The 21,275-nt window shown below is 42.8% G+C and overlaps 1 protein-coding gene across 1 annotated transcript in view; it reads left to right on the top strand.

Annotated features, from left to right (window-relative positions):
• Positions 1 to 248: 248 nt before the first annotated feature.
• Positions 249 to 21,275, top strand: part of ADCY5 (adenylate cyclase 5) — a 221,565-nt gene continuing 200,538 nt past the window's right edge. Inside the window, exon 1 of the mRNA XM_005153796.4 lies at positions 249 to 1,259. Coding sequence (XP_005153853.3) covers positions 249 to 1,259 — 1,011 coding nt within the window. The remainder of the gene's footprint in view (positions 1,260 to 21,275) is intronic.

Below are 21,275 nucleotides of genomic sequence, written 5' to 3' on the forward strand. Positions count from 1 at the left end.
GGGGCCGACGATGGCGTCTGTTACCGCCGTGCTGCCGTGAGGGTCCCGCCGGGGGGCCCCGGCTCCTTGGGGCGCCGCCGCTCCGGAGGCTTTGGGGGCGTTTTCGGGTTTTGCCTTATTTTCTTTTTATTTTTTTCCTTTTTCTCTCTTTTCTCCTCTCTTTGCTGTCTCTCGGGCTTTTTCCCCAGCTGCTAGTCCCTTGTGTCTGCCCGGCGGTTGTCCTCTCTTGCTGCCCCTTCCCTCAGGGCATGTCCCGGTCCAACAGCATCAGCCCCCCGGGCTTCGGCGGCCCCGCGCCCTGGGCAGGGACCGAGCAGCACCGGTCAGCCTGGGGCGAAGCAGACGCCCGGGCCAATGGCTACTCCTACCCTCCGCCTCCCAACAGGTCCTCTGGCAAGAAGGCCTCCCGCATGTCGGGCAGGTGGAGGAGCGAGGAAGACTACGAGCCCCAGGCAAGCCGGAGCCGCGGGGAGAGCGGCTGCAGGATGATGAGCTTTAGGTCCAAATCTGCCTGGCAGGAGCATGGTGACGACAGCCGACGTCACCGTTCCCGCCACACGCCTGGTGGTGATTCCCCCTCTGCCCCCAACAATGCCAGCCCCCGACAGCTGGGGGAGCAAGGGGAGGTACGGCCCCGATCTGTGGAGCTGGGGCTGGAGGAGAGACGCATCAAGGCCAAGATTGAAGAGTTGGAGGAGGAGGACGGAGACGAGGGGGACTCCGAGGCGGCCTTCTCCATGGGCAGTTGTTGCAGCATCCTGTTGGAAATCTTCAGGTCTAAGAAGTTCCAGTCAGAGAAACTGGAACGTCTCTATCAGCGATACTTCTTCCGACTGAACCAGAGCAGCCTCACCATGCTCATGGCCGTGCTAGTGCTGGTCTGTATGGTCATGCTGATCTTCCATGCAGCACATGGCCATTATGAGGTATCCTACGTCGTGGTGCTCTCTCTGGCCATCCTGCTGATGGTGGTGCTGTGCATGGTGTGCAACCGCAACAACTTCCACCAGGACCATATGTGGTTGGCGTGTTACTCTGTTATCCTGGTGATCCTGGCAGTGCAAGTGGTAGGGGTTCTGCTGGTGTGGCCCAGGAGTGCCTCAGAGGGCATCTGGTGGACTGTCTTCTTTATCTACAGCATCTACACACTGCTGCCGGTGCGGATGAGGGCTGCAGTCATCAGTGGGGTGGTTCTCTCTGCTATCCACCTGGCCATTTCCCTCAAGATCAACGCAGAGGATAAATTCCTCCTGAAGCAGGTATGTGAACCCCAAGCGGTCCGGGTGTGCACTTAGCAGCGCCCATCTGTTGGCACGTTAAAGGATGAGGAAAGTGGGTCTGTCTTGGCTTCCACAGGCCTGCCTTGTGATGGAAGGCTGTCAGAGCTTTCAGTTGAACCCCTAGGTTACCTGCTACAGGATGTTGTTGGGATGTTGTACAAAGCGGTAGCTAGCCTGTAATCTTGCCTTTTTTAAACAGCTGTGTTGTTTCTTCATTGCTGCTTTCCATTAAGGCTCTACATGTTTAAGAAATGTGCCTCACTGGTTTCCCGTGACTGCTGCTCCAGTGCTGTCAGCTAGCCCTGCTAATGCCCTTCAGTTTTATTTAATATAAACAGCTCTACACTAAGCACACCTGTGGAATGGTATCCGTGTGTGCTGCCATGTTACTGAGAAATGTGAGGAAAGTCTTGCTACTTTTATTAGCTAGAGGTTATCCTTGTGTGCTGCTTCTGAGTCTGGGTTTGGTGTCAGCACATTGCTTGCTTGGGTGCCAGAGAGCATACTCCATGGGAATGTGCAGTAAGCTTTTGGTTTAGCAGGAAGGTGCTTTGCTGAAAATATCTATAGTGAAGAAACACAGAGTTCATATACAGCCACAAAAAACAGCTTAAAAAAAGTGTAAATGCAGATTATTATTTAGCTGTGATATCGTATTTAACTGGAGCAGTTCAGTTCACAGGAACAATAAGACTATTATTGAATGCATTACAGTGCAATTTTTAATTACCATATCTGTATAAACAGCAGCAATACAAGGTGCCACTCGTCAAGCGAAGCAAGCAGCCTTGGGGCTTATGTGCTTTAAGCTTACCAGACACCTTGGGAATCAGGAAACCATTGACTTAAAATGTTATAGCTATGTGTTAATCATCATCCTTCTGTTGAACAGGACTTGGAACAATTATGAGCCTGCTCCAAAGTCAGCCCTGATGCTTGTCTGTAACTGGGGTGGTTTATTAAAATCAGTCCTATCACTAATACAAAATAAAGTCTTGTGCTTACAGTGCCTGCCTTGAGTCTTCTGAGTTGGTTTATGCTTTACCTAATGCAGGATCAGGAAAAGCTGCAGGGCTTAAATAAAACTTCAGTGGGATGGGGCTGTCATTGGTCTGCTCTACAAAATAGCTCATGAAATTACTCTTTTCTTGCCCCTGCCCAGTTAAGCCTGCTTGGATAGTTTCTGGCTTTGTTCTTAGTTTGTTACAGATATTTTTTATAAACAATACATGGCATATTTTTCTTAGGCTTGATATAAATGGCTTTTTGTGCACTTCCAGCCGAGCATACGCTGTGAGCAGGACAGTTGCTATTTTTCTGCCTGACTTGGAAAAGTTTGCTAATAGCCTTAGCTCCTCCTTGTCCTGCAAAGCCTTATGCGTACTCTTAACTATACAAACTGTGACTTGTCCTATTGAATTCAGTGTACTTGAGGGTGTTTTCTTATGTATGAAAGCAAAGCTCATAATGATTGTGCCCAGAAGACTTATCAATTTGTTACAAGCAAAGTTGGAGGATGCTAGCAAGTGCATAAAATATTGTTATGCTGGAAAGTGTGGTAACTGTACTGTAATGAGAAGGAGCCTAAATCCCAAAGGCCAAATGATTGACTTGGTAAAGAATTTGGAATAGTCACAGTTCCCTCTCTTTCCAAACGCAGCAGGGTTATTTGTAAGAGATTGGACTTGTGTATAAATGTGCGCTTATCAAAGGTAAATGCACGGGCAGTAGGTAATGACACAGTATGCACAAATCTGTGCATTATACAGTTGCTTTCCCTTTCATGGTAGCACTGGGTTTTGCTGTAATTTGACAACAAATGTTCAGTTAATGAGGAATATCTTAAGAGTATTCTCTCCTATTTTTTCAAAGGCTAAGTATCTCTCCATATTGCCATTTATTTTTCCTGCTAACACCAAATTCTGATCTCTATCTTGCTGTGGTCTACACTGGCGTAGCTCTTGATGAATTCAGTGGGGTTGTACAAGGCCAAGAATGAGATTCCTTGCACATTTGCGTATGAACATGAGCTGCTATCTCTGGCTGCCTGATAGAAAGATCTATGTCTGCTGAGCACATCGCCTCACAGCTATTCACAGGCCTTCCTCACTGGGACTGTATCTCGTTGCCGTGGAAATCTGTTGCGTTCAGCTCTATCCCACTGATGCAATCAAGTCCTGTTTCCCCCCCTTAAACTACTAAGGGTAAAGGCAGATGAAAACCAGATAAATTGAGAAGAGGGGTTAAGTTGTTTTCAGTGACTTCACACTGGCAGTCACATCAGCCTGGGTTTTGTGGAGCAGGAGTAGATGTGAATGTATTTGTGACTATGTGAGCAGATGGTTCGTTATCCATCACAGTCACAGAAGAAAGGCTGGTTAGGATGTGTATACCCTTTTCTCAATTTTAATGATCTTTTTAACCATAATACTTACACAGGTAGTTCTTTGTGCGGGCTTTTTTCTTTTAATCTTCACCCAGTAGTTTCTAAGTCAGGAAAAATCATATACTCTTGTTATGATACATTAACATTCAAAGCTGGGTGACTCTTGTGTAGACTTCTGAGTACTTTTATGAGGCTCAGAAGCCTGTTAAAAACTTTGCTGCTTCTCTTTCTCAAGAGACTGAAATTCTTAGTTGTAGGTCTCTTTGGGGTGAAAGGCTTCATGAAAGGGTTAAGACAGTCTGCTATTTCTGAATCAGTAAGGTGACAGAAGTAAAGGTAGCTATGATTTTCAGTCTTAACTAGGTGTTTGCTACCTGGAGCAGTCTGGAGTCTGTCTTTTGAAAGAGTGCCCTCAGCACCCCTAGCAAAAGCAGCAGGTATATTTGATACTTCTGCAAATCTGATCAGGTAGAGGCAATGACCTTGGCTTCTTGAATTGATTTTTGATTGGAACAAAAATGGTAATTAACACAAATCATTGCATTATAGTTGCAAGTTATCCAGTTATGAGGGAGGGAAGAAAAAAGAAATAATTTGTTTGAGAATTGCCTCACATCTAAAGCTCGCTGTTGGAAACAGAGCACATTTAACGTATGACACTCTACCAACTACAAATCTTGATTTCTTGAAGGGTTGTTTTGTTTACCTATGATCAGTTAATCCTAGAGGGACTGATTTTGGGTTTATTAGGTAGAAGATGGATGCATTTGTCTTCAGGTTTGTGTCTTTGTGTTATTCTGGGACAGTTTGGATTGCTATTATGTTTCAATGCACGCAAGTCTATGTTTTTCACTCTTTGTGTGTATGTCTCTTTTTAGGCCAGCCTTTTCTATGTGTTGGTTTTGATATACTTTCTGGCTCTGAAAATACGTTCAGCTCCAGGATGCATATAAGAAGCATTTTATGCATGAATTAGACTATCTAATACTTAGAAACACATATACCATTTATCAATAAACTGTCTTGCATTCACAATAAAGATGTTACTAAGATGAAACAAACTACCTAGCTAACCCACTAACTTGTACGAACACATGGCAAGAACTTCCAGTGGGTTGCAGATGCTTAACTGAAGTCATGTGAGTAGACTGGCTGCCCTAAGTGCAGATAGTCTTGAGTAAGCACTGGCATTTTTGTAAGACTAGGGGCTAAGGGACAGGGAGTTTCACAACAGAGTTACTGGTCTCTGAATCAGCCTTAAAAAGGGATGGGGACTGTGTGTGGGAGTAGGTGGAGGACCAGGGGTAAGGGATAAGAATGCCATATACAAACATCAAACAAAACCCTGGACTGAGGTTAGATCTACTCCTGATTTCCCATCCAACCCTGTTTTATTCTAATTTTCTGAAGTTCCTTGTTCAAGGATACAGTTAAGCCTTTATAGTTTATTAACTTGGTGTGAGTGGGTGACTGTTAAGGTCCCACGAAAATAAAAAATTGGGGAAAATACTTTATTTTTTCCCCCCCCTTGTGTTAATAACCTTATTGAAAGAGAAACTGAAATGCTGTGATCTCTTTCCTCCCCAAATACTTCTGCAAACCTTCTGCAAAGGATCTGTGATAGCACAGTTCTGAACAGCTATCCCAGCACATGGCTGTTTTTTATGATTGAAGGCTCCTGATGTTGAGCTCCTTGCTTGCTCTCTTTCTATATGGCTCCATCATAACATTACATTAGTACCCTTCATCCTTCACATCTGAGAACTGTGTGAAAACTAGCTTTTCTCCCTGTCAGTCCACATTAATGGTACATGATTGATCTGCAGCCGCATGGTAACACTCCCAGAAGTGTGGCATTTCAGTTTAACTGTTTCTTGGAAGATGTTGGTATGAGAACCTGGGCAGTCTCTTTTTGCTTTCCCTAAATACACTGTCACTTCAGCAGGGCTAAAACCAACTTATTACTGCAATAGGATGTCGATTTAGCAGCTTTTAAAGATGCTTTTTAGATGCAATTTAAATGGCATTCAATGAGAAGCTAGTCATATAGCAGGAGTAGTATTGTATGTTCTGTCTCAGCTTCAGTGCTTAAGATACGTAGGTGATGAACTGATTTTGAGACTAACAGGTTTTCAGAGGTGTGTTATTCAAGTCACTGTATTGCACTTTCATTGTCTTTATTCATAACAAAATAAAGATGATGTTAGAAATAAAGGTTTCACCTGAAATGCAGATAGCTCTGTGCATCACTTTTTTCAGGGTTGTTTGTTGCCTATCTTGCTTTTGTCCACCTGGAAAATAAATTCAAGTAATGTTCATTTAGGATGTGGTTTTGGGGCACTCAGCGACATGAGACCAGATACTGTGTGCCTCAGATAGCACTTAATGTTCTTTTCTGCATAAACATTGATATCAGTAGAGCTCTTGTGTAGTAATATGTGCTCCAGCACTGCTAACAGCTGAGGAATCTGCCCGAGTAGCAGTTTGACTGAAGTTAGTGAAAATTGATGATTTGCAGTCTTGTGTCTGGGGGTTGGGGGGCAATAGCCAACCTGAAATATTCAGTAACTGTTGCACTGATCGTTGCCTATCTTGTATAATTCTGTAAAAGAGATAATTAATTAAATCCCTGAGGTATTGTATATCAGTTAGTCCTTAGTAGGAATATTGTCTATCTCTTGAGCATGCATGTGTTGCTTGAGGTTTAGAAAGGTGCATCTGTTTTTCTTATCTCCTAAATTATTCTGTGATCTGGCCACCTTCTGACCTCCTTCCCTTGCTTTATCCTCCTTCCCACCACCCTTCATTAGTTTGATATTTCACTGTAATATTTCCTGGTAGAAAAAAAGGTTAGTGTAATAGTGTTTAAGTGCTGTGCATCTGATTTCTTTGCATTCCTGGATTCTTAATAAGTTCATTGTCTTGGTAAACTGACCCATTTGACTAATTTCTCTCAGCCTTGTGGTAGCAATTACAGTCATATACCTGGCTTGGAAATCAGTGAATTGAAGATGAAACCTAATGGGGATGATTTAAGTGCATTACTCTGCCAGATGCACTAATTCTAGCAAAAGGTTTGTCCTTCTATGCATTTTTTATGACACACTTGAAAAGGTAGGGTATGTTAGTTCTGCTTATTTCTGGAGAGGGGCAGGTATTTCAGCAAAAGTTGGGATTCATTGAGATGCATGAGGCAGAAGGATAGCTTTCCATGCCCTAATCTTACAAAGCACTTGTGACTTGTCCTTCAATGTCCTGGACTAAATTACTTGGTTTGACATCACTGTGACCCCAGTCCTCTCTCAAAGACCTGTCCAAGGCAGGACATCTCATATTATATAGTCTTCTATGACTAACAGCACTCAGATGATTTATAAACCTGAATGGAACTGGTCGTGCCCTCTCAGAGACTGAATTGGCTCAGCACTTGCTGAATGCCCTTTTCCTCCAAGTTTGCTGTTGCTCGAGCAGTGCTGCCAAGGTCCGGGGTAGAAGAGGACTGGGACTCTGCCCAGCTGGAATGTGAACTTTGGGCACCAGACTGTTCTCCAAATGCATTCAGCTTGTGTTTGATTAGCTAATCTTTCAGTCATGCACCACACTCCCCTCTCTGTCTTTTAAGAAAACTGGAACAATTGCTAACTTTTTAGCCATTGCGGTAGTTGGAATAGTTACAGTCTTCTGGGAATAGCTGGTTTTGTCTTCATATTTTAGTACTTAGTGAATATTACTCTCCTTTTCTAATCAAACTAAAAGAACTTTCCTTCTGTCTTGGTAGAAGAGGTAATGAGAAATCTCCAGCAGCAGCTGAAACACTGAGAGGTAAAAACTGAAATGTTTTTGACAGCAGCTTCCATGTGTGTGGTAAAGTGGTTCACCCTGTAACTGGTGGTAGCTTCTGAGAACCTGTGCTTTGAAAAGTTTGTGTCTTTTTTATTATTATTTATTTATTATCTTTTTATTTTCTTTTTTCTTTCTTGTGCAGGTGGGTGCGGTTCAGAGAAAATACTCACTTTTGTTTGGGGAGGTAGAAGACGGGGCTCCAGGCTTCACTAGCCTTGGGCAGGCTTTATCTTCCCATCTGTCTTATACTATAGGATTTACATGGCACCTTGCTCAGGTACCCAGAAAATGCAGCGCAAAGGGAGCTGGAATGCACCAGAGTCTCTCCCTAACCTTCCAGCTGCTACATGATTTCAAAATGTGCTACAGTTTGTTTTTTTATACAGCCCAGAGGGGTAGGACCCTGGCAAAGTGTGCGCAGGGAATGGCTTCTGGGAAGTGAGTGGGTTCTTGTGTAACTGCTGTGTGACTTTTTCATCTCCTGCGAGTCCTGTGTTTTGATGTGGGATATACTTGGTGTTAGCTCCTTCCCTCCTTGTGAAGTCTAGCCTGGTGATCTGAACTTGTGATATCTTGCATCCAAAGGATGCTCTTTCTTCTTTTTGTTTTGTTTTGACAGTGATGATACTTTAAATTTTTTTTTGTCTTTACCTGAGATGTATTCTGCTGCTGCCAGAAACTTAATTTGATTCATTATTATGGAGTCCTCAGGCTACATAAAAAAACCAAGGGGAAATCTCATGTGAATGAAAAAACACAACCCCAAAGATATTAAAAAGGATAATTTAGCTATGAAGGGGTGTGAGAAAAAGACAAGAATTTTAATGTTTGTCTCCTGAGCTCCAGAACGTTCTCACCTTATCATAGGAAAGTTTGAAGTTTCTAATACTTAATAAGATCACACATAAAATGGCTGTGAGGCCGAGGCAAGAGTCAAAATGCTTTTTAGGACTTGCAACTAAGGTAAACTTGGTAGTTTATGATGGTGAAAAGTCCTCCAAGTTCACTGCTGGGAGGTACAGGAATGGCATCGTTTAACAGATCTGCAGAAGAATTTAGCATGCAATAGTCATCTTCTGACACCTGGAGAAACAGACTGAACACAATTTAAAGCTCTTGCCTTCTGCTTTTAACCTTGCATTTAAACATGCAGAAAGTCCTTATCCCAGCAGAAGCCTGGTAGCTAGACAAGCTTGTGAAATGCTTCAGCCAGAGATGGTCATTTTTGCACCACAGTGATGATGAATTTACATGTGGTAACAGACCCCACAGTTTAAGAATTCATGGACAGAGTTGGCATTGCCAGCAGTATTGCTTCTGGTGCCAGGCTGGCCTCACTGATACTGAGTAGGATTTTTGTTACAGCATGCATTACAAAAAGTTTCATTGTATTGTCAGGCTTTGTTCTGCAAATAATATATCTTTATGTACTTTTTTCTTCATATTTATAAGTCACTAATGCACTTGTGATGTATCCTTACTCTCTTCTTCAGATATCATGAACACAAATCATATTTATGTGTTTAAGATGTTATCTAGACTGTCTGTAGTAACAGTGTTGAGCAAATCCAGTGTGCACTGCATGGTCATAATTTGTGGCTTCTCCTGCTTCATAGCAGCACAAATATGAGTACAATAATGAGGAGTACCCTCAATCTTACCCTGATTTTGTTTTTAACTCCCCTAGCTAAACTGCTTCTTTTGCAGTTTGAGTGTTGAGTTTTCAGATTAAGTATTAAACTTCCTTTACTTTTCATGAAGAGTTTTACACATCCATGCAAGACCCATAAAACTTTTGCTGTGAATTGGGCCCTTGTGGTACTGCTGTGCTTGGCTATCATCTTCCCTTTTCTGGGGAAACTTTGCTTTTGGGAGGTTGAGCTTGCGACTAAAGCTGCTCATACATGTTCCACTAGTATCAGAGTACATCTCTGCAGACAGTAAAAAAAGGACTGTGCTGATGCAACAGAGGGAGAATATAAATGAAGAAAGGTTTGTGTTTTCTCTTTTTTTCTCTCTCTGTTCGCCATCCCCTGTTAGAAATTGATCTCTCAAAGCATCAACTTGTGCAAACTGTTTATTCCTTAAGTGTGTTTGCAGCTTTTATAAAACACTGTTTCGCTTCACAGTCAAAAGAAAAGGCTATGACATTGCTTGCAAGAATCTGTCACAAAACATTGCTAATGCAGACAGTTCCCTGGCTGTATTTTCCCTCCCAGATAAAGCCATGACTTCTTCCCTTTATTCCCTGCTCTAGACTAAATGCTACAAACACTGATCTCTGCGTCCTTCAGACTCTGAAAACTGAATTCTTAGAGCTAGCAATGTGGTAAGGGACTACTCAAATCGGTATTTCTAAAAACAGTAGTTTGCTGGTCAGCCCACGGATGACAGAGCTACTTAGACATGCTTGCTGAGTGATGAACTCTTTCCATTTGCTGGGAGGTACCCAACGGCAGTTTTGTATGTATTCTTGCTTAATGTGTGGGCATTTATGCACAGAATTGTACAGATGCTTGGCCATGGGGTATGTTATTGATGAAGATGTTTCCAACTGAATGGGATTTTTTTTTTCTTCTTGGGCAGGTTGTTACTAGTAATCTCATAGAAGACAGGAAGAAATGCTCTGTGGTACTAAGAAAGGAGGGTACTCTACAATGCGGTGTGTGACTGTGTAATTAAAATGTCAGTCTCACTCATGCTAAAAGCTAACTGCAGGCTTTCAAACCGTTAAACATGAAGTAGGTTACTAGTGTGGGAACTGCTGTTGTGTGGTGAACTCTGGGTCTTGAGGCCAGGAAGGACGATTGAGCTTGTTTAGCGCTACTCGTTCAACAATTCTTCTCTTGATTTCTTCTCTTCTCAGGGTATGGAGGAACAGGAAAGTTTAAATGCTGAATTGTACAGTATTTGTCAGTTGAAAAAGCAATCTGCAGTGATTTCTGAACTGAAGGTGGACTGAGCCAACACTTTTAGTTGTTTCCCCTCTTAGTTATAAGACAGAATTATAACACCCTGTGATGGAAGATGGTGGGAGCATTTCCTGCTCAAGGTGACCACATCTACTTAAAACATAACACAAATGGTCCTGTTAGGTTGTGAAGGGGCTCTGACATCATGCCCAGATTTCTGACTGGGTAATTATGTTTTTTCGTTTATAATTGCTGTTGAATATGGCATTTTTCTTTGCTCCATTTCTATTTTGAACTTTTTAGCAATACACCACCAAATAACTGCTGTGTATATGTGGGGTTTACTATCATATCTGAGAAATTTGCAAGGCTGTTGACAAGTCAGAAGAATGAGGGAATACAGCTCAGGCTTGTACCTTCTTAATTGTGTTGGTGTGCTGGAGCAAGCATCACGCCTTTGATATAATAGATACGCTGATAACTTTTGAAAACTATACAATCAGAGATGGTACAGCTGAAGGATACTTCCAGAGGTCAGCTATACCATCCCACCAAACCAAGACAAGACCATGTCAGCCTAAACAGTGTGTGACAGGTACTAATCACAGACCCATCTGAAAAACACCCTCCTTTGTATATGTGCTCTTTGGGGTGACAAAGATACTGATGTGCTTTCTTGTTTTGTTGTTTGTTTGTTGTTTTGTTTTGTTTTTTTTTTAACCAAACAAGCAAGTAGAGCCCTAGGTGTACATAAGATAGTAAAAATGTGATGTTCATGACTACAGCTCTCTTAGCTGAAACTGGCTCCTAGTTTCCGTCTCTCACCTATCTTTAGTTCTCACCCACAGCCTACAGTTCTCTATTTGTCACAAACAGTAAATTTGTGCGGCAGCTGGGTCGCAAACGTGAATGAGGCCTTCTTGAAAGTGCTGCAGTACAAGCAATAGACTTGGAGGTTGTGTCCTTTCTCAGGTGACTTCCCTTTCAGTGTCTAGTCTTTTTCAACTGCTAGGATAGGTGTACTGAATGAATTTGTTAGCACTCCACAGCTGCTCTGGAGGCTCTTTAAAGTTTGTTTCTTGCAGCTGTGGTCCAAATTCCTGAAAATATTTTCATCTCTCATTAGAGAAAGTTAGGAGACTGCACTTTTTTTTTTGTTGTTTTCCTTCTTCCATAAGGTAGATAATGAGTATCTGGCTGTAGTCATGGCTATAAAGATTTGTCCAAATAATGTTATCTAAGAGAGGTAACCCTCGGATGATTAGTCAAACCATAATATAGAGCCCACTAAGTGAAGACTAGTCCATTGCTGAAATCACATTACTCTTTTATTTTAGATACAAATAGACATGGTTCATTTAATTCACTTCCAGAGGGAATGCAAACTAAATAAAGTCATGCTTGTTCACACACTTGAAGTTCACACAACTGAAAAAAACTAAATAATTTACTTCAATTTATTTTTATTAACTTTTCTGAGCAAATGAATCTTTACTGTAGTATCTCCAGGGTAAGATTGTAGCTTGTGTAAGTTAGGAGTACTTTATATTATTAGTGCATTGCCTACATATGCCATTTTTTATTAGAAGAAGTAGTGTCACCTTCTGTGCTATGTGCTTACCCGCTTAGCAAGGGCTTGGGCTGGTTGTGATAGGAACAGAGACAAGAGAGGAGCTTATCTGTCACATTTAACCAGCCCTTGGCACTGTTACCAAAGCTGTTTCTCTGGAGCCTGGTCACAAGTGTCTCCTTTTACAGAGAAGCACTGCTTCTGTGCTGGGGACTGCTGCAGTGGCTCATGACCCATCCTTTGAAGATCAGTGATATGCTTTCAGAGCCTGGCCTCTAGTTTGGGCCCGAGAGTAATTTTTTTCATTGTCAATTCCTTAGCAGCTGTGACTGAGACAATATATTGTAAGAAGATGTAGATCCCAATCTTGGATCCCAGATTGTTAAATGCAGAAGTGGCAGGTGATTATCTTCTGTGTTTTCCTTGGGAGAAGCTCCTTTGGTTTCCATCAGCTCTTGTTCTGTTTGCAATGCTGCGTGTGCTATTTAGCCAGTGCATTTCTGCAACATAAGTATATACACTATATGTAAAACTTAATGGAGAAAAGTGCTCACAGCTTCCCACTCACCAAACCGCTTGCTGAAGGTTATTGGAGAAATACTATGCTCCATTCAAATGGGTGGCATTGTAACATTGGTTTGCTGGTAGAAACTTAGTGTTTGCAACTGGGCAGAGTAAGCAGAAGAGTTGATTTCCTCTCGGTAAGGAGTTAAAGAACCTGAAAGGTGCCTTCTGCACTAACAGTGGCCTTAAGCAGAGCTGCAATTTCATAGTCTGAGTTAACTTTTGACTCCTAGTGGCCAGGATGCCTCTTTCTCCCTCTGCTATTCCTTGTCCTATCCAGATCTAACAGGAATTTTACCTCTGTTCATTCCTTGCTGCCTTGTCTAGTTTTTATTTGGCACCACAACAAATGAGTTGGAATCTAAATGTGTTCTGCCTATCACCAAAAATAACTTTTTCCCTATGGCTGCTTGCAAGGTGCCTTTAACTTCCCTCAGGGCTTTTCTGTATGAAGGGACAGCTGGTGTAGAATAATAGTGACTTATTTGCACTGATCAATCCTCACTTTACTGAAAGGCATCTGTCTTGTACTAGGCACCCTGCAGTGCACATTTTTCAGAGAGATGCTGGGGGAAGATGTCTGCAGTGTCTCCCATCTCTCTGCCCAGCACAACTCCTCTGTAGTCCTGGGGAAAAAAACAACAAACCCTTCAGAAGAAATACTGCAAAAAATGATTAGTAAGAGGTGTATTTTCCTCCTCTTACGTGATAATGGATCATTGAGGCTTTGGTTTTCCAGAGTTTTGGTTGTGTTCTCTAGCAGCAATACCTGCCAAAGAGACTCAAACTCAGTAACTGAAATTTATTTTGCTCAGTTTCAGCAAAGTTAGCCCGTTTGTGTGGACCAAAATAGTCTAGGAGGTGCACATATACACCTGAGCTGGCAGATCAGAGGGGTGGGTGTCATCCAAGTAGATGTCAAAAAGCTAGGAGCAAACACAGATTCAACTGAAGGATGTTAAGGACACCATCCTGATAGGGACATATGCTGCTTTCAGACTTCGTGGGAGGGAAGGGCATAAAGCTGTTTTTCCAGGAAACGCCTAATATAACAGGAGAGAGGATGGCCAAGTCTTTCTGCCTGCTGTAGCCCACCTTTCCTCTCTTGTTTCCTTGTTTTCTCCTCCTCAATGATATGAACAGCCACAGGAGAAGGCCCCAAGCAGTGCACCTCTGTGTTCCTGCTGCCTGCTGGTGCTTATTTTTTCTGGTGCACCTACTGACAAAAGGAGAGAATAGTGCATAAGTTACCTGGAGCTGCAGAGATTTCCATTGCTCCAAAGTGACACCAGAGAACAGTTTGTTTTAGTGGCTGTTACCTCCTCTTATCTTGGTAAGAGGCTCCAAACTTTGTTAAAGACTGGAGTGTCTCTAGCTGTCTGGTTGAAAGTTTCTTCTTTGGTGTCTAAATAAACTGTGATGGATAACTTTTTTAATAAAGGACACTGCCCCGATTCTCTGCATTTTGCTTTGGTACAAGTGGAGGCTATGGTGAGAGCATGATCCAACAAGTATTACTTTGGAAGCCTCACCTGCTGCATGGGATTCAAGTAGTGCCTGCTCCCTTGCACTTCATGTGAGGGCAATTAGCGCACGTGCATGGCAATTAGTGCTGCAAATGAAGTCCACACGGGTGTATTCTGCCTCTTTAATGGCTTGCTTTCCCTGCCAAAAGAGCAACCAAGCAGTCTCAAAGGAACCTGCTGCCTTCTGATACTCAATTTGCTTCAGGCTTACCTTGGCTTTCTGCCTCTTTCTTCTTCTGCCTAGCCTGGCCCACCTGCCTGTTAATGCTACAGAGGAAACTATACCCATTTCTAACAAATCAGGTCATTACTTGTCCAACATGCTGCAGTTTGGCCTTGCAGACCTCCAGCACCATCTCTCCCTGACATACTTCATCACTTGTTTCTGACCTGTTTTCAGCAGAGCACTGTGCTGGTTTCTGATGAACTGTGTTGCAATTGGCATTGCCAGATAAAGGAGTATGCTTGTGGGAAATTGCAGAGCAATACTTGTGCTATCTATCTTTTTGATTTAGGTAGCATGGTAATGGGGGCCTTAAAATATCTGTGATAGCCAGTTCTAATTTGTGACCAATGATGACTCTCTGGTGTGTATATGCTGGTATAGGTATATGTGTGTATATGTGTGCTGGTATAGATATGGTGTGTATATAAGCTCCATCTGTATGGAGTTATATGATGTGATTCTTAACCAAACTATTAACTGTTCTGGAAGATTTTTTTAAATCAGACTGGATAGCAAAATGAAACTGCAATTGAATACTCAATGATTGTAGTAAAAGTAAGGGGTTAAAATACTAGAAGAGACCTTTTAAATCACTGACAGCAGGAGGCAGGCATGGATGTGTAGGTGGAGCTTGTTGATTTGGTCATGAAGTTTTGGTGCAGGTTTCCTTGTATGGCTTTCTTTATTACAGCAGAGCACCTTGCACCGTGGACCACACGTCTAGTTTTGGTTTTTGAATGCCTGACAATACCTTTACAGTGTCTCCTAATATGTTTGTCAATAGGAAACTGATAGTTTATGATACGTATTTTTGAGCTGGAAGTTGTGGGGTTTTGTTTTTTTTTTTTCATGGGGGAGGATTGCTCTGGGTGGGAGAATCGAATAACCAGCTTTACTCTGAGTGGATGCTGTAGGCAAGAAGAAAAAGTTCAGCATTAGTCCATGCAAAAGAAAAATTGCCTTAAGAGAAACCCCCCACAGAAGGTGATACACTGGTTTAATGGTGTTACTTTGCAAGCCTTTTTCTTATGCACTACTCGTTATTGAGACATTTCAGCTGTGGGTCATTTTTTCTTAATTTTTAAGTAGCGTTTGACAGAGCAACAAGCAAGCTGTTGGTTTCTAGATAATGTGGGTCGAGTGCTGTTTTGCTGAGGAAAAGGGGAAGTTTTTACTTAGCTGTCATTAATACTCAAGTGTTCCTTTTTTCTTATGTGCTGAGGTTCTGCATTATTATGCCACTAAATGCTTTTGTAATAGTAGTGTGCATTGAGCTGTGATTTTGTGTCATCAGGACCTCTAGCTTGTTTGATTTAGAGAGGTGGATAGAGGTTACAAAGGTTGTGTGAGCCCCATCATTGCAGCTGCCTTCAAAGCCAGCTCCAAAATTCATGAAAAGCAGCTGCTACGGAAGCACTTCATGACTTTTGGGAGGAGTGGGAACAGGCAGACAGAAACTGTGTGTGGACAGGACTGTATATCCCTGCTCATGAAGTAATGAGCATATGGAACAGACTGTGGTTGAGGAGGTCTTGAGGGGTGGAATATTAACTGTGGTGAAAACAATCCTGCAGGAGTGCATGTGTCCATGCTGGCACTTTGCACGTGTGTCGTCATGGAATTTTCAAAGAGGGCCCTAAACAAAACAGCTTTATGGAAGAACAAAACAGCATTGTCAGCAGCGGCTGAGGAAGCTGCGCCAGCACCTTTTGCCATAACTGTGCTCTGAACTAACTGGTTCTTGTTCGCAGCATTTCTGTGGCTATTGAATGCACAGCTGTATGTTAGCATCTGCCTTAAAGGCTTTTATGAAACTATGGTATAGAAAGCAGTGGCTGGGCTTTGTTTGAACTTTTTCAAAACCCAACATTTTTAATATTATTTTTCATCTCTTCCCCCCACCCCCAACTGGAATAACTTGTCCAAATGTAAAAGCATATGGAACAGTGAGATATGTTTTTCCCTCAACAGCTGTGCTCATGAGCATTCCCTTGCTATGAGTCTGGGAGACTGTATTTTAGCCCATTGCAGTGATCATGTGTCTGATCCAAGGTTTTGTTCGTTTAATCAGTCCATTAAGCTGGTGGAGTCCCTCTCTGTGCTGAGGTGTTTGAGGAGTGATCTGATCCTCCTGGATGAGCATGCGGTGTGTCTGTCTTGATCATGTAGGAGACACAGTGCCAGATGAAAGTGGGTTTTGGTATGCTGTGCAGCATCTGAGGAGGTTTAGACTGGATATTAGGAAAAATTTCTTCAGCTAAAGGGTTGTCAGGCATTGGAACAAGCTGCCAGGGAAGTGGTTGTCTTACCATCTTTGGAGGTGTTTAAAACACTTGCAGATGTGTCACTTAGGGACATGGTTTAGTGGTGGACTTGGCAGTGCTAGGTTAATGGGTAAACTCGATAATCCTAAATGTCTCTTCCAACCTAAATGATTCTGTGATTCTATCCTGTATTTGTCACAGTGAACCTATGGAATAAATGGTTTGACCCGTCTACCTCACAGGACAAGCGGAATGGTTTTGTATTCCTGAAGTCCTTGGCTTTCCAGCCCAGTAACAAGGGAGGGGAGGAGACGTCTGAAGGAGTAAGACCTTCTTCTTGGATCATCTTGGGTTGGTTAACCTGTGAAACAGTTTCCAAAGCCCCCTTTACCTGTAGTGTCTAAGCATTCAACATTGGACACCTTAGGCATTTGAAAGCTCCCAAGTGGGTCTTCTGAATTTAAGCATGTGAAATCTTCCTGAAGTGCATATTTCATTAACTAAACAGTGTGACTACCTCCTCTTGCCTCTAATCACTTCTACAGAATAAATAATAAGCTTGTGGGCTTTTGTATTTCCTGCTGTTCAGTCAAGCTTCTGGATGTAGCTACACTTGAATAGGCATGAGGTGCATGCTACGGCACCCTGATTACTTATGTCACTGGCAATGGAAATTAGTGTGGTAGATCAGAAAGGAGTCGCACAATGCCTTTGACTAAACTCTGACAAGGCTCAGAGACGAGCCTGTCTGTTGGGTCTTCTTAAAGCACAGAAACATTTTCAGTGGGAATACAGCCTTGAATTTGAATGCTGGGAGGGCAAAAGATGATAGGTTACTATGGGAAATACTTTGTGTGTTGGCCTGAAGAGGAAGGTCAGGGTCTGTGCTGTTGTCGTGGTTTAAGCCCAGCTGGTAGCTCAGAACTATGCAGCTACTCACAGATACAGATGAAGGGCAAGCACCCAAGGCTGCTAATGGCTGGGGAGCCCTGGGAGGTTCAAACTGGAAATGGGCTGTGAAGGACAGCATGTGTACGAGGGGACAGTAAGCACGTGGTAAGGGCAGCAGACTGGAAGAAGAATGAGGAAGATGAGTAGGATGGTATATGGAGCTGAGGAGAGGCAGCTGTGAGACATCACTTGGGGTTGTTATTTTTCAGAGTAAACTTGTTTCTGTTCTTTTGAAAGCAAGAGTTGCTTTAGCTCTGCACTAGTATTATAATAGACCAGAACAACCAATTCCTCAATTTTCTTCTCTCCCTCAAACAGAAGAAAACATTACAAATCAGTTGCAACTAAAATGAATTGTGAAGTTTTACTTAGTGCCTGCTGAGAAAATTCTCATGAGCTGGCTGATTTAGCAGTTTAATAGCATGCTGTGTAGGATGCAGTGAAGCACAGAGCTTTGGTTGTGGCAAAGGGATGGGGCACCAAAATGGGCCAACTATGCCCAAAGCCCTGCAGCTGCCTTGGAAGGTGGCAGTGAGTATATAGTAACAGGCTAGCAGGTAAAGACTGCTCAAAATTGTCTGAAGGAGGCTTCAAAGAAGAAGGTGAAGGGGGGAGAAAACAGGGGTCTGAATGTAAGAAACAAAGACAGACCCAAGATGTCTTGCCATGGATCTTATGCTGGGAATAACACTTATTGAAGTTTCCTGGCATGCCTGTGCTTGTCCTCTTTTGGACGTGTGACTTCTCCATAACAAACATCTCTCAGCTGGGACTGACAATGGAAAAATTGTAGGAAACTTTCACCAAACAAGTCGGTGGTAGGGCTACCTCCTGTTTTGCTCTTGAGCTTTTCTGTTTTAAAGGAACCATCTGCTGTATAACTGTAAACACAGCAGACTGCTAGCAAGGTTTATCATCCCAGGGTCAGTTTCTATCTAATGCAAACTGCTGGCAGGCTTCTGTGCCCTGTGTTTGTGTTGCTGTCACCACCTCTTCTTCCAGGCTGTGAGCTTGTGGAATTGGGCAAAGTTAGATTTGCAGACCCCAAGCTAACCACAGTGTGGTGAAGATGTACTCTCTTGTCCATGCAGAATTGCCAGGAGCAGGCAGACCATGAATATACAAAACTGGCTTATCTCCAGCCACAGCCATGTTGGATGTTAGTGTGGCTCTGTGAGTGAGCCAGGCTCATCAGCTGATCAGGTGCATTTTGGCTTCTCTTTCCAGGATGCTTTACAGTGTCTAGTCCTGTCAGGAAACCTTCAGCAGCAAACCAGAGAAAGCACTCTGCAGAATCCTTTTTGCTTCTGCATTCCTTGTCTGGTGGCATAGGTCAGCAGTTAAGTGAAGAACTCTTACTTGGAGGGGATGGGATCTTGTGCTATAAGCAAATCCTGATTTGTGGGGTCTTGTGACTTTGCATAGGGCATGTTTCACACATCTTTCTTCTCATGCTTTTGTTGAAGTTGTGTTTTACCTATTGAGGCTTCTTCCAGAAGGAAGGTGGAGGCTGCCAGGGCTCTGTGGAGTGAGAGAGAGAGATGCTGAGGAGGAAAGAGTGACAACTTAGTTCCTGAAGATGGGAAACTCTGAGGGAGTTTGTTGGAGGAAGCACTGATAGGAGATGTACAGGTGTGATTTCTCCTCAGCAAAAACGAAATCTGGCTTGGCTTAATGCTCGCTATGAACCTGCATAACCTGACACAGCCACCAAAAGAAGTGTTTGCTGTGGCAGCACAAGTATTTTTGTGGCATGCAGAGACCCAATCTGGGAACTGTCTGGATCTGAAATTACCTGGGGAACATGGAGGAGGACAGTTGTGTATAGTACGGGGAAGGCAGGACATACAACAGGCTTGTTAGTGCTTGTGTAGGTGAAATTGTGAATGGGTTCAGTATGAGTGAAACTGGCCAGAACACAGTTCTTGGGGTTAGTTATTTCTGGTTTAATACATCTAGCACATGGGATCTGACCTGAACTGCATCAGCTAATTGAAAGAGAGAGCAGTTAACGCTTCCACTGTTAACAAACAGGCCAGATTATAGGGCTTGGGAGGGCCCAAGTCCTGAAGCATGTCTTTAATTTAATCTCTGGTCTCTAGCAACTCGTTTTAATTTATCAGTCTCATCTTTGATAAACCGAGGAGGAAATTAATGAATGTTTATAGAGACCACGCCACAAGTGATATGAGGAGCAACTAGTTAATGTTTAGCAAAGTTCTCCTGAAGATGAGGAGTGGTATACAAATGCTGTTCTGACTGTATCAAGTTTACTCTTGAAAGGAAAATGCCATTTTAAAGAATGCTTTTGTCCACTTAAGCTTACAGCAAGAGCTATGATTAAAATGTAGCCTTATATTCACCCATTGTCCAGCTAATATACAGAATTGCAAAAGCAGAGGTGTATATCCCTGCAAGCTAAAGAGAGATGCATGTCAGGTGAATGAAGACAGGAGAAAGCCAAGCTAAAAAGCACACAGAGCAATGTGACTCAGATTGCATAATGCCCCTAAGGAAACATTCAACAAGGCTGATTCATTACCAGTCAAACAGTCCTTTTTCTTTTCCTGCCCTGCTATATTTACATTTTGAAACATGCATATCTCATGGCAATGGTCTTCCTAGCTAAAGTGTTCTTCTATATGGGGAGATGGGAAGATTTCGTGATTTATGTTTGATAGGCTGTGAAGCTTGAACTACAAATGAAGCTTTCTTCAGCGCGATACTTGTATATAGTCTTCAAGGTGCTGTTAAATCTTGTAGTTATAGATAGCATCACAGAGGTTTGGTCTGTGATTTCAGCCTGCCTAACAAGAGCACCCAAACTCCAGGCCTGGTGCAAAAAGGAGAGACCTCAAATTTGATAGATAATCCACACACATCCTGGCTTTTTCCGAGTGTGCTGAATCATCATTATACCTATGAATCTTTTTCGCATCCAGAAATCCCACTGAAACCAAGGGGTTATGCAGAGTTGTGTGAGCCATTTGGACTATAGAGACCCATGCTCTAGTCTTGTGGAACACTGGCTGTCCAGTAGCATCAAATGTGAATCTCCAATTTCTGTGTGGCACTCGCAGCAGTGTGCTGTGTCATGCTTGCAGGGCTCATGCTGTTAACGTGCAAATACGTTGAGGTTTCCTGCATCAGTGCTTTGCTAGCAACAGCCACCAGCTCCTGATTCAGTTTAACCCAGGGATGATGTGGGCAGACTGGTAGCTGTGATTTACAGGGCTCCGTTGGAAAGCCTGTTGTCTATCAACACATTGTCCAGGCAGCACAATAGGGCAAGGTAAGCACTGGAAAAGCAAGGTCAAAGAGCTGACAATAGCATATTGTATTGCGTGACCCTGAGCAAGTGGTTTACATGCCTTGCTCCTGCTATTCTGAGTGAAACCAGAATAGTGCTTGCTTTTAGAAAAAGTGCTTTACAGTCTGTGGGTGGAAAGCATTCATCTGAGTGTGAAGTATTTCTGCTGTAGAAGGATTAGTTTCACTTGCCATAGTTTCCCATTCCCAGACCTGGTTTTCGGGGAGATCAGATGCACTGGATCCTTTTGAAGATGGAAATCTCTTTGTAGGTGTTCTGTATTTCATTCATCGTGATCCATCTGGAAATGCATTTTGGAACAATCAGTTTTGTTTGTGGCTTTGGCTGGATTTACATTCTCCAAGTAGCAGAGTGTGGTTTGGGCTTAATATGGGATATATGACCTCTTTGCCTTGGTTCCAGCACAGTTTGGGAAGGGCTGG

This window comes from Melopsittacus undulatus, chromosome 4, assembly GCF_012275295.1.
Source record: "Melopsittacus undulatus isolate bMelUnd1 chromosome 4, bMelUnd1.mat.Z, whole genome shotgun sequence".
NCBI lineage: Eukaryota > Metazoa > Chordata > Aves > Psittaciformes > Psittaculidae > Melopsittacus > Melopsittacus undulatus.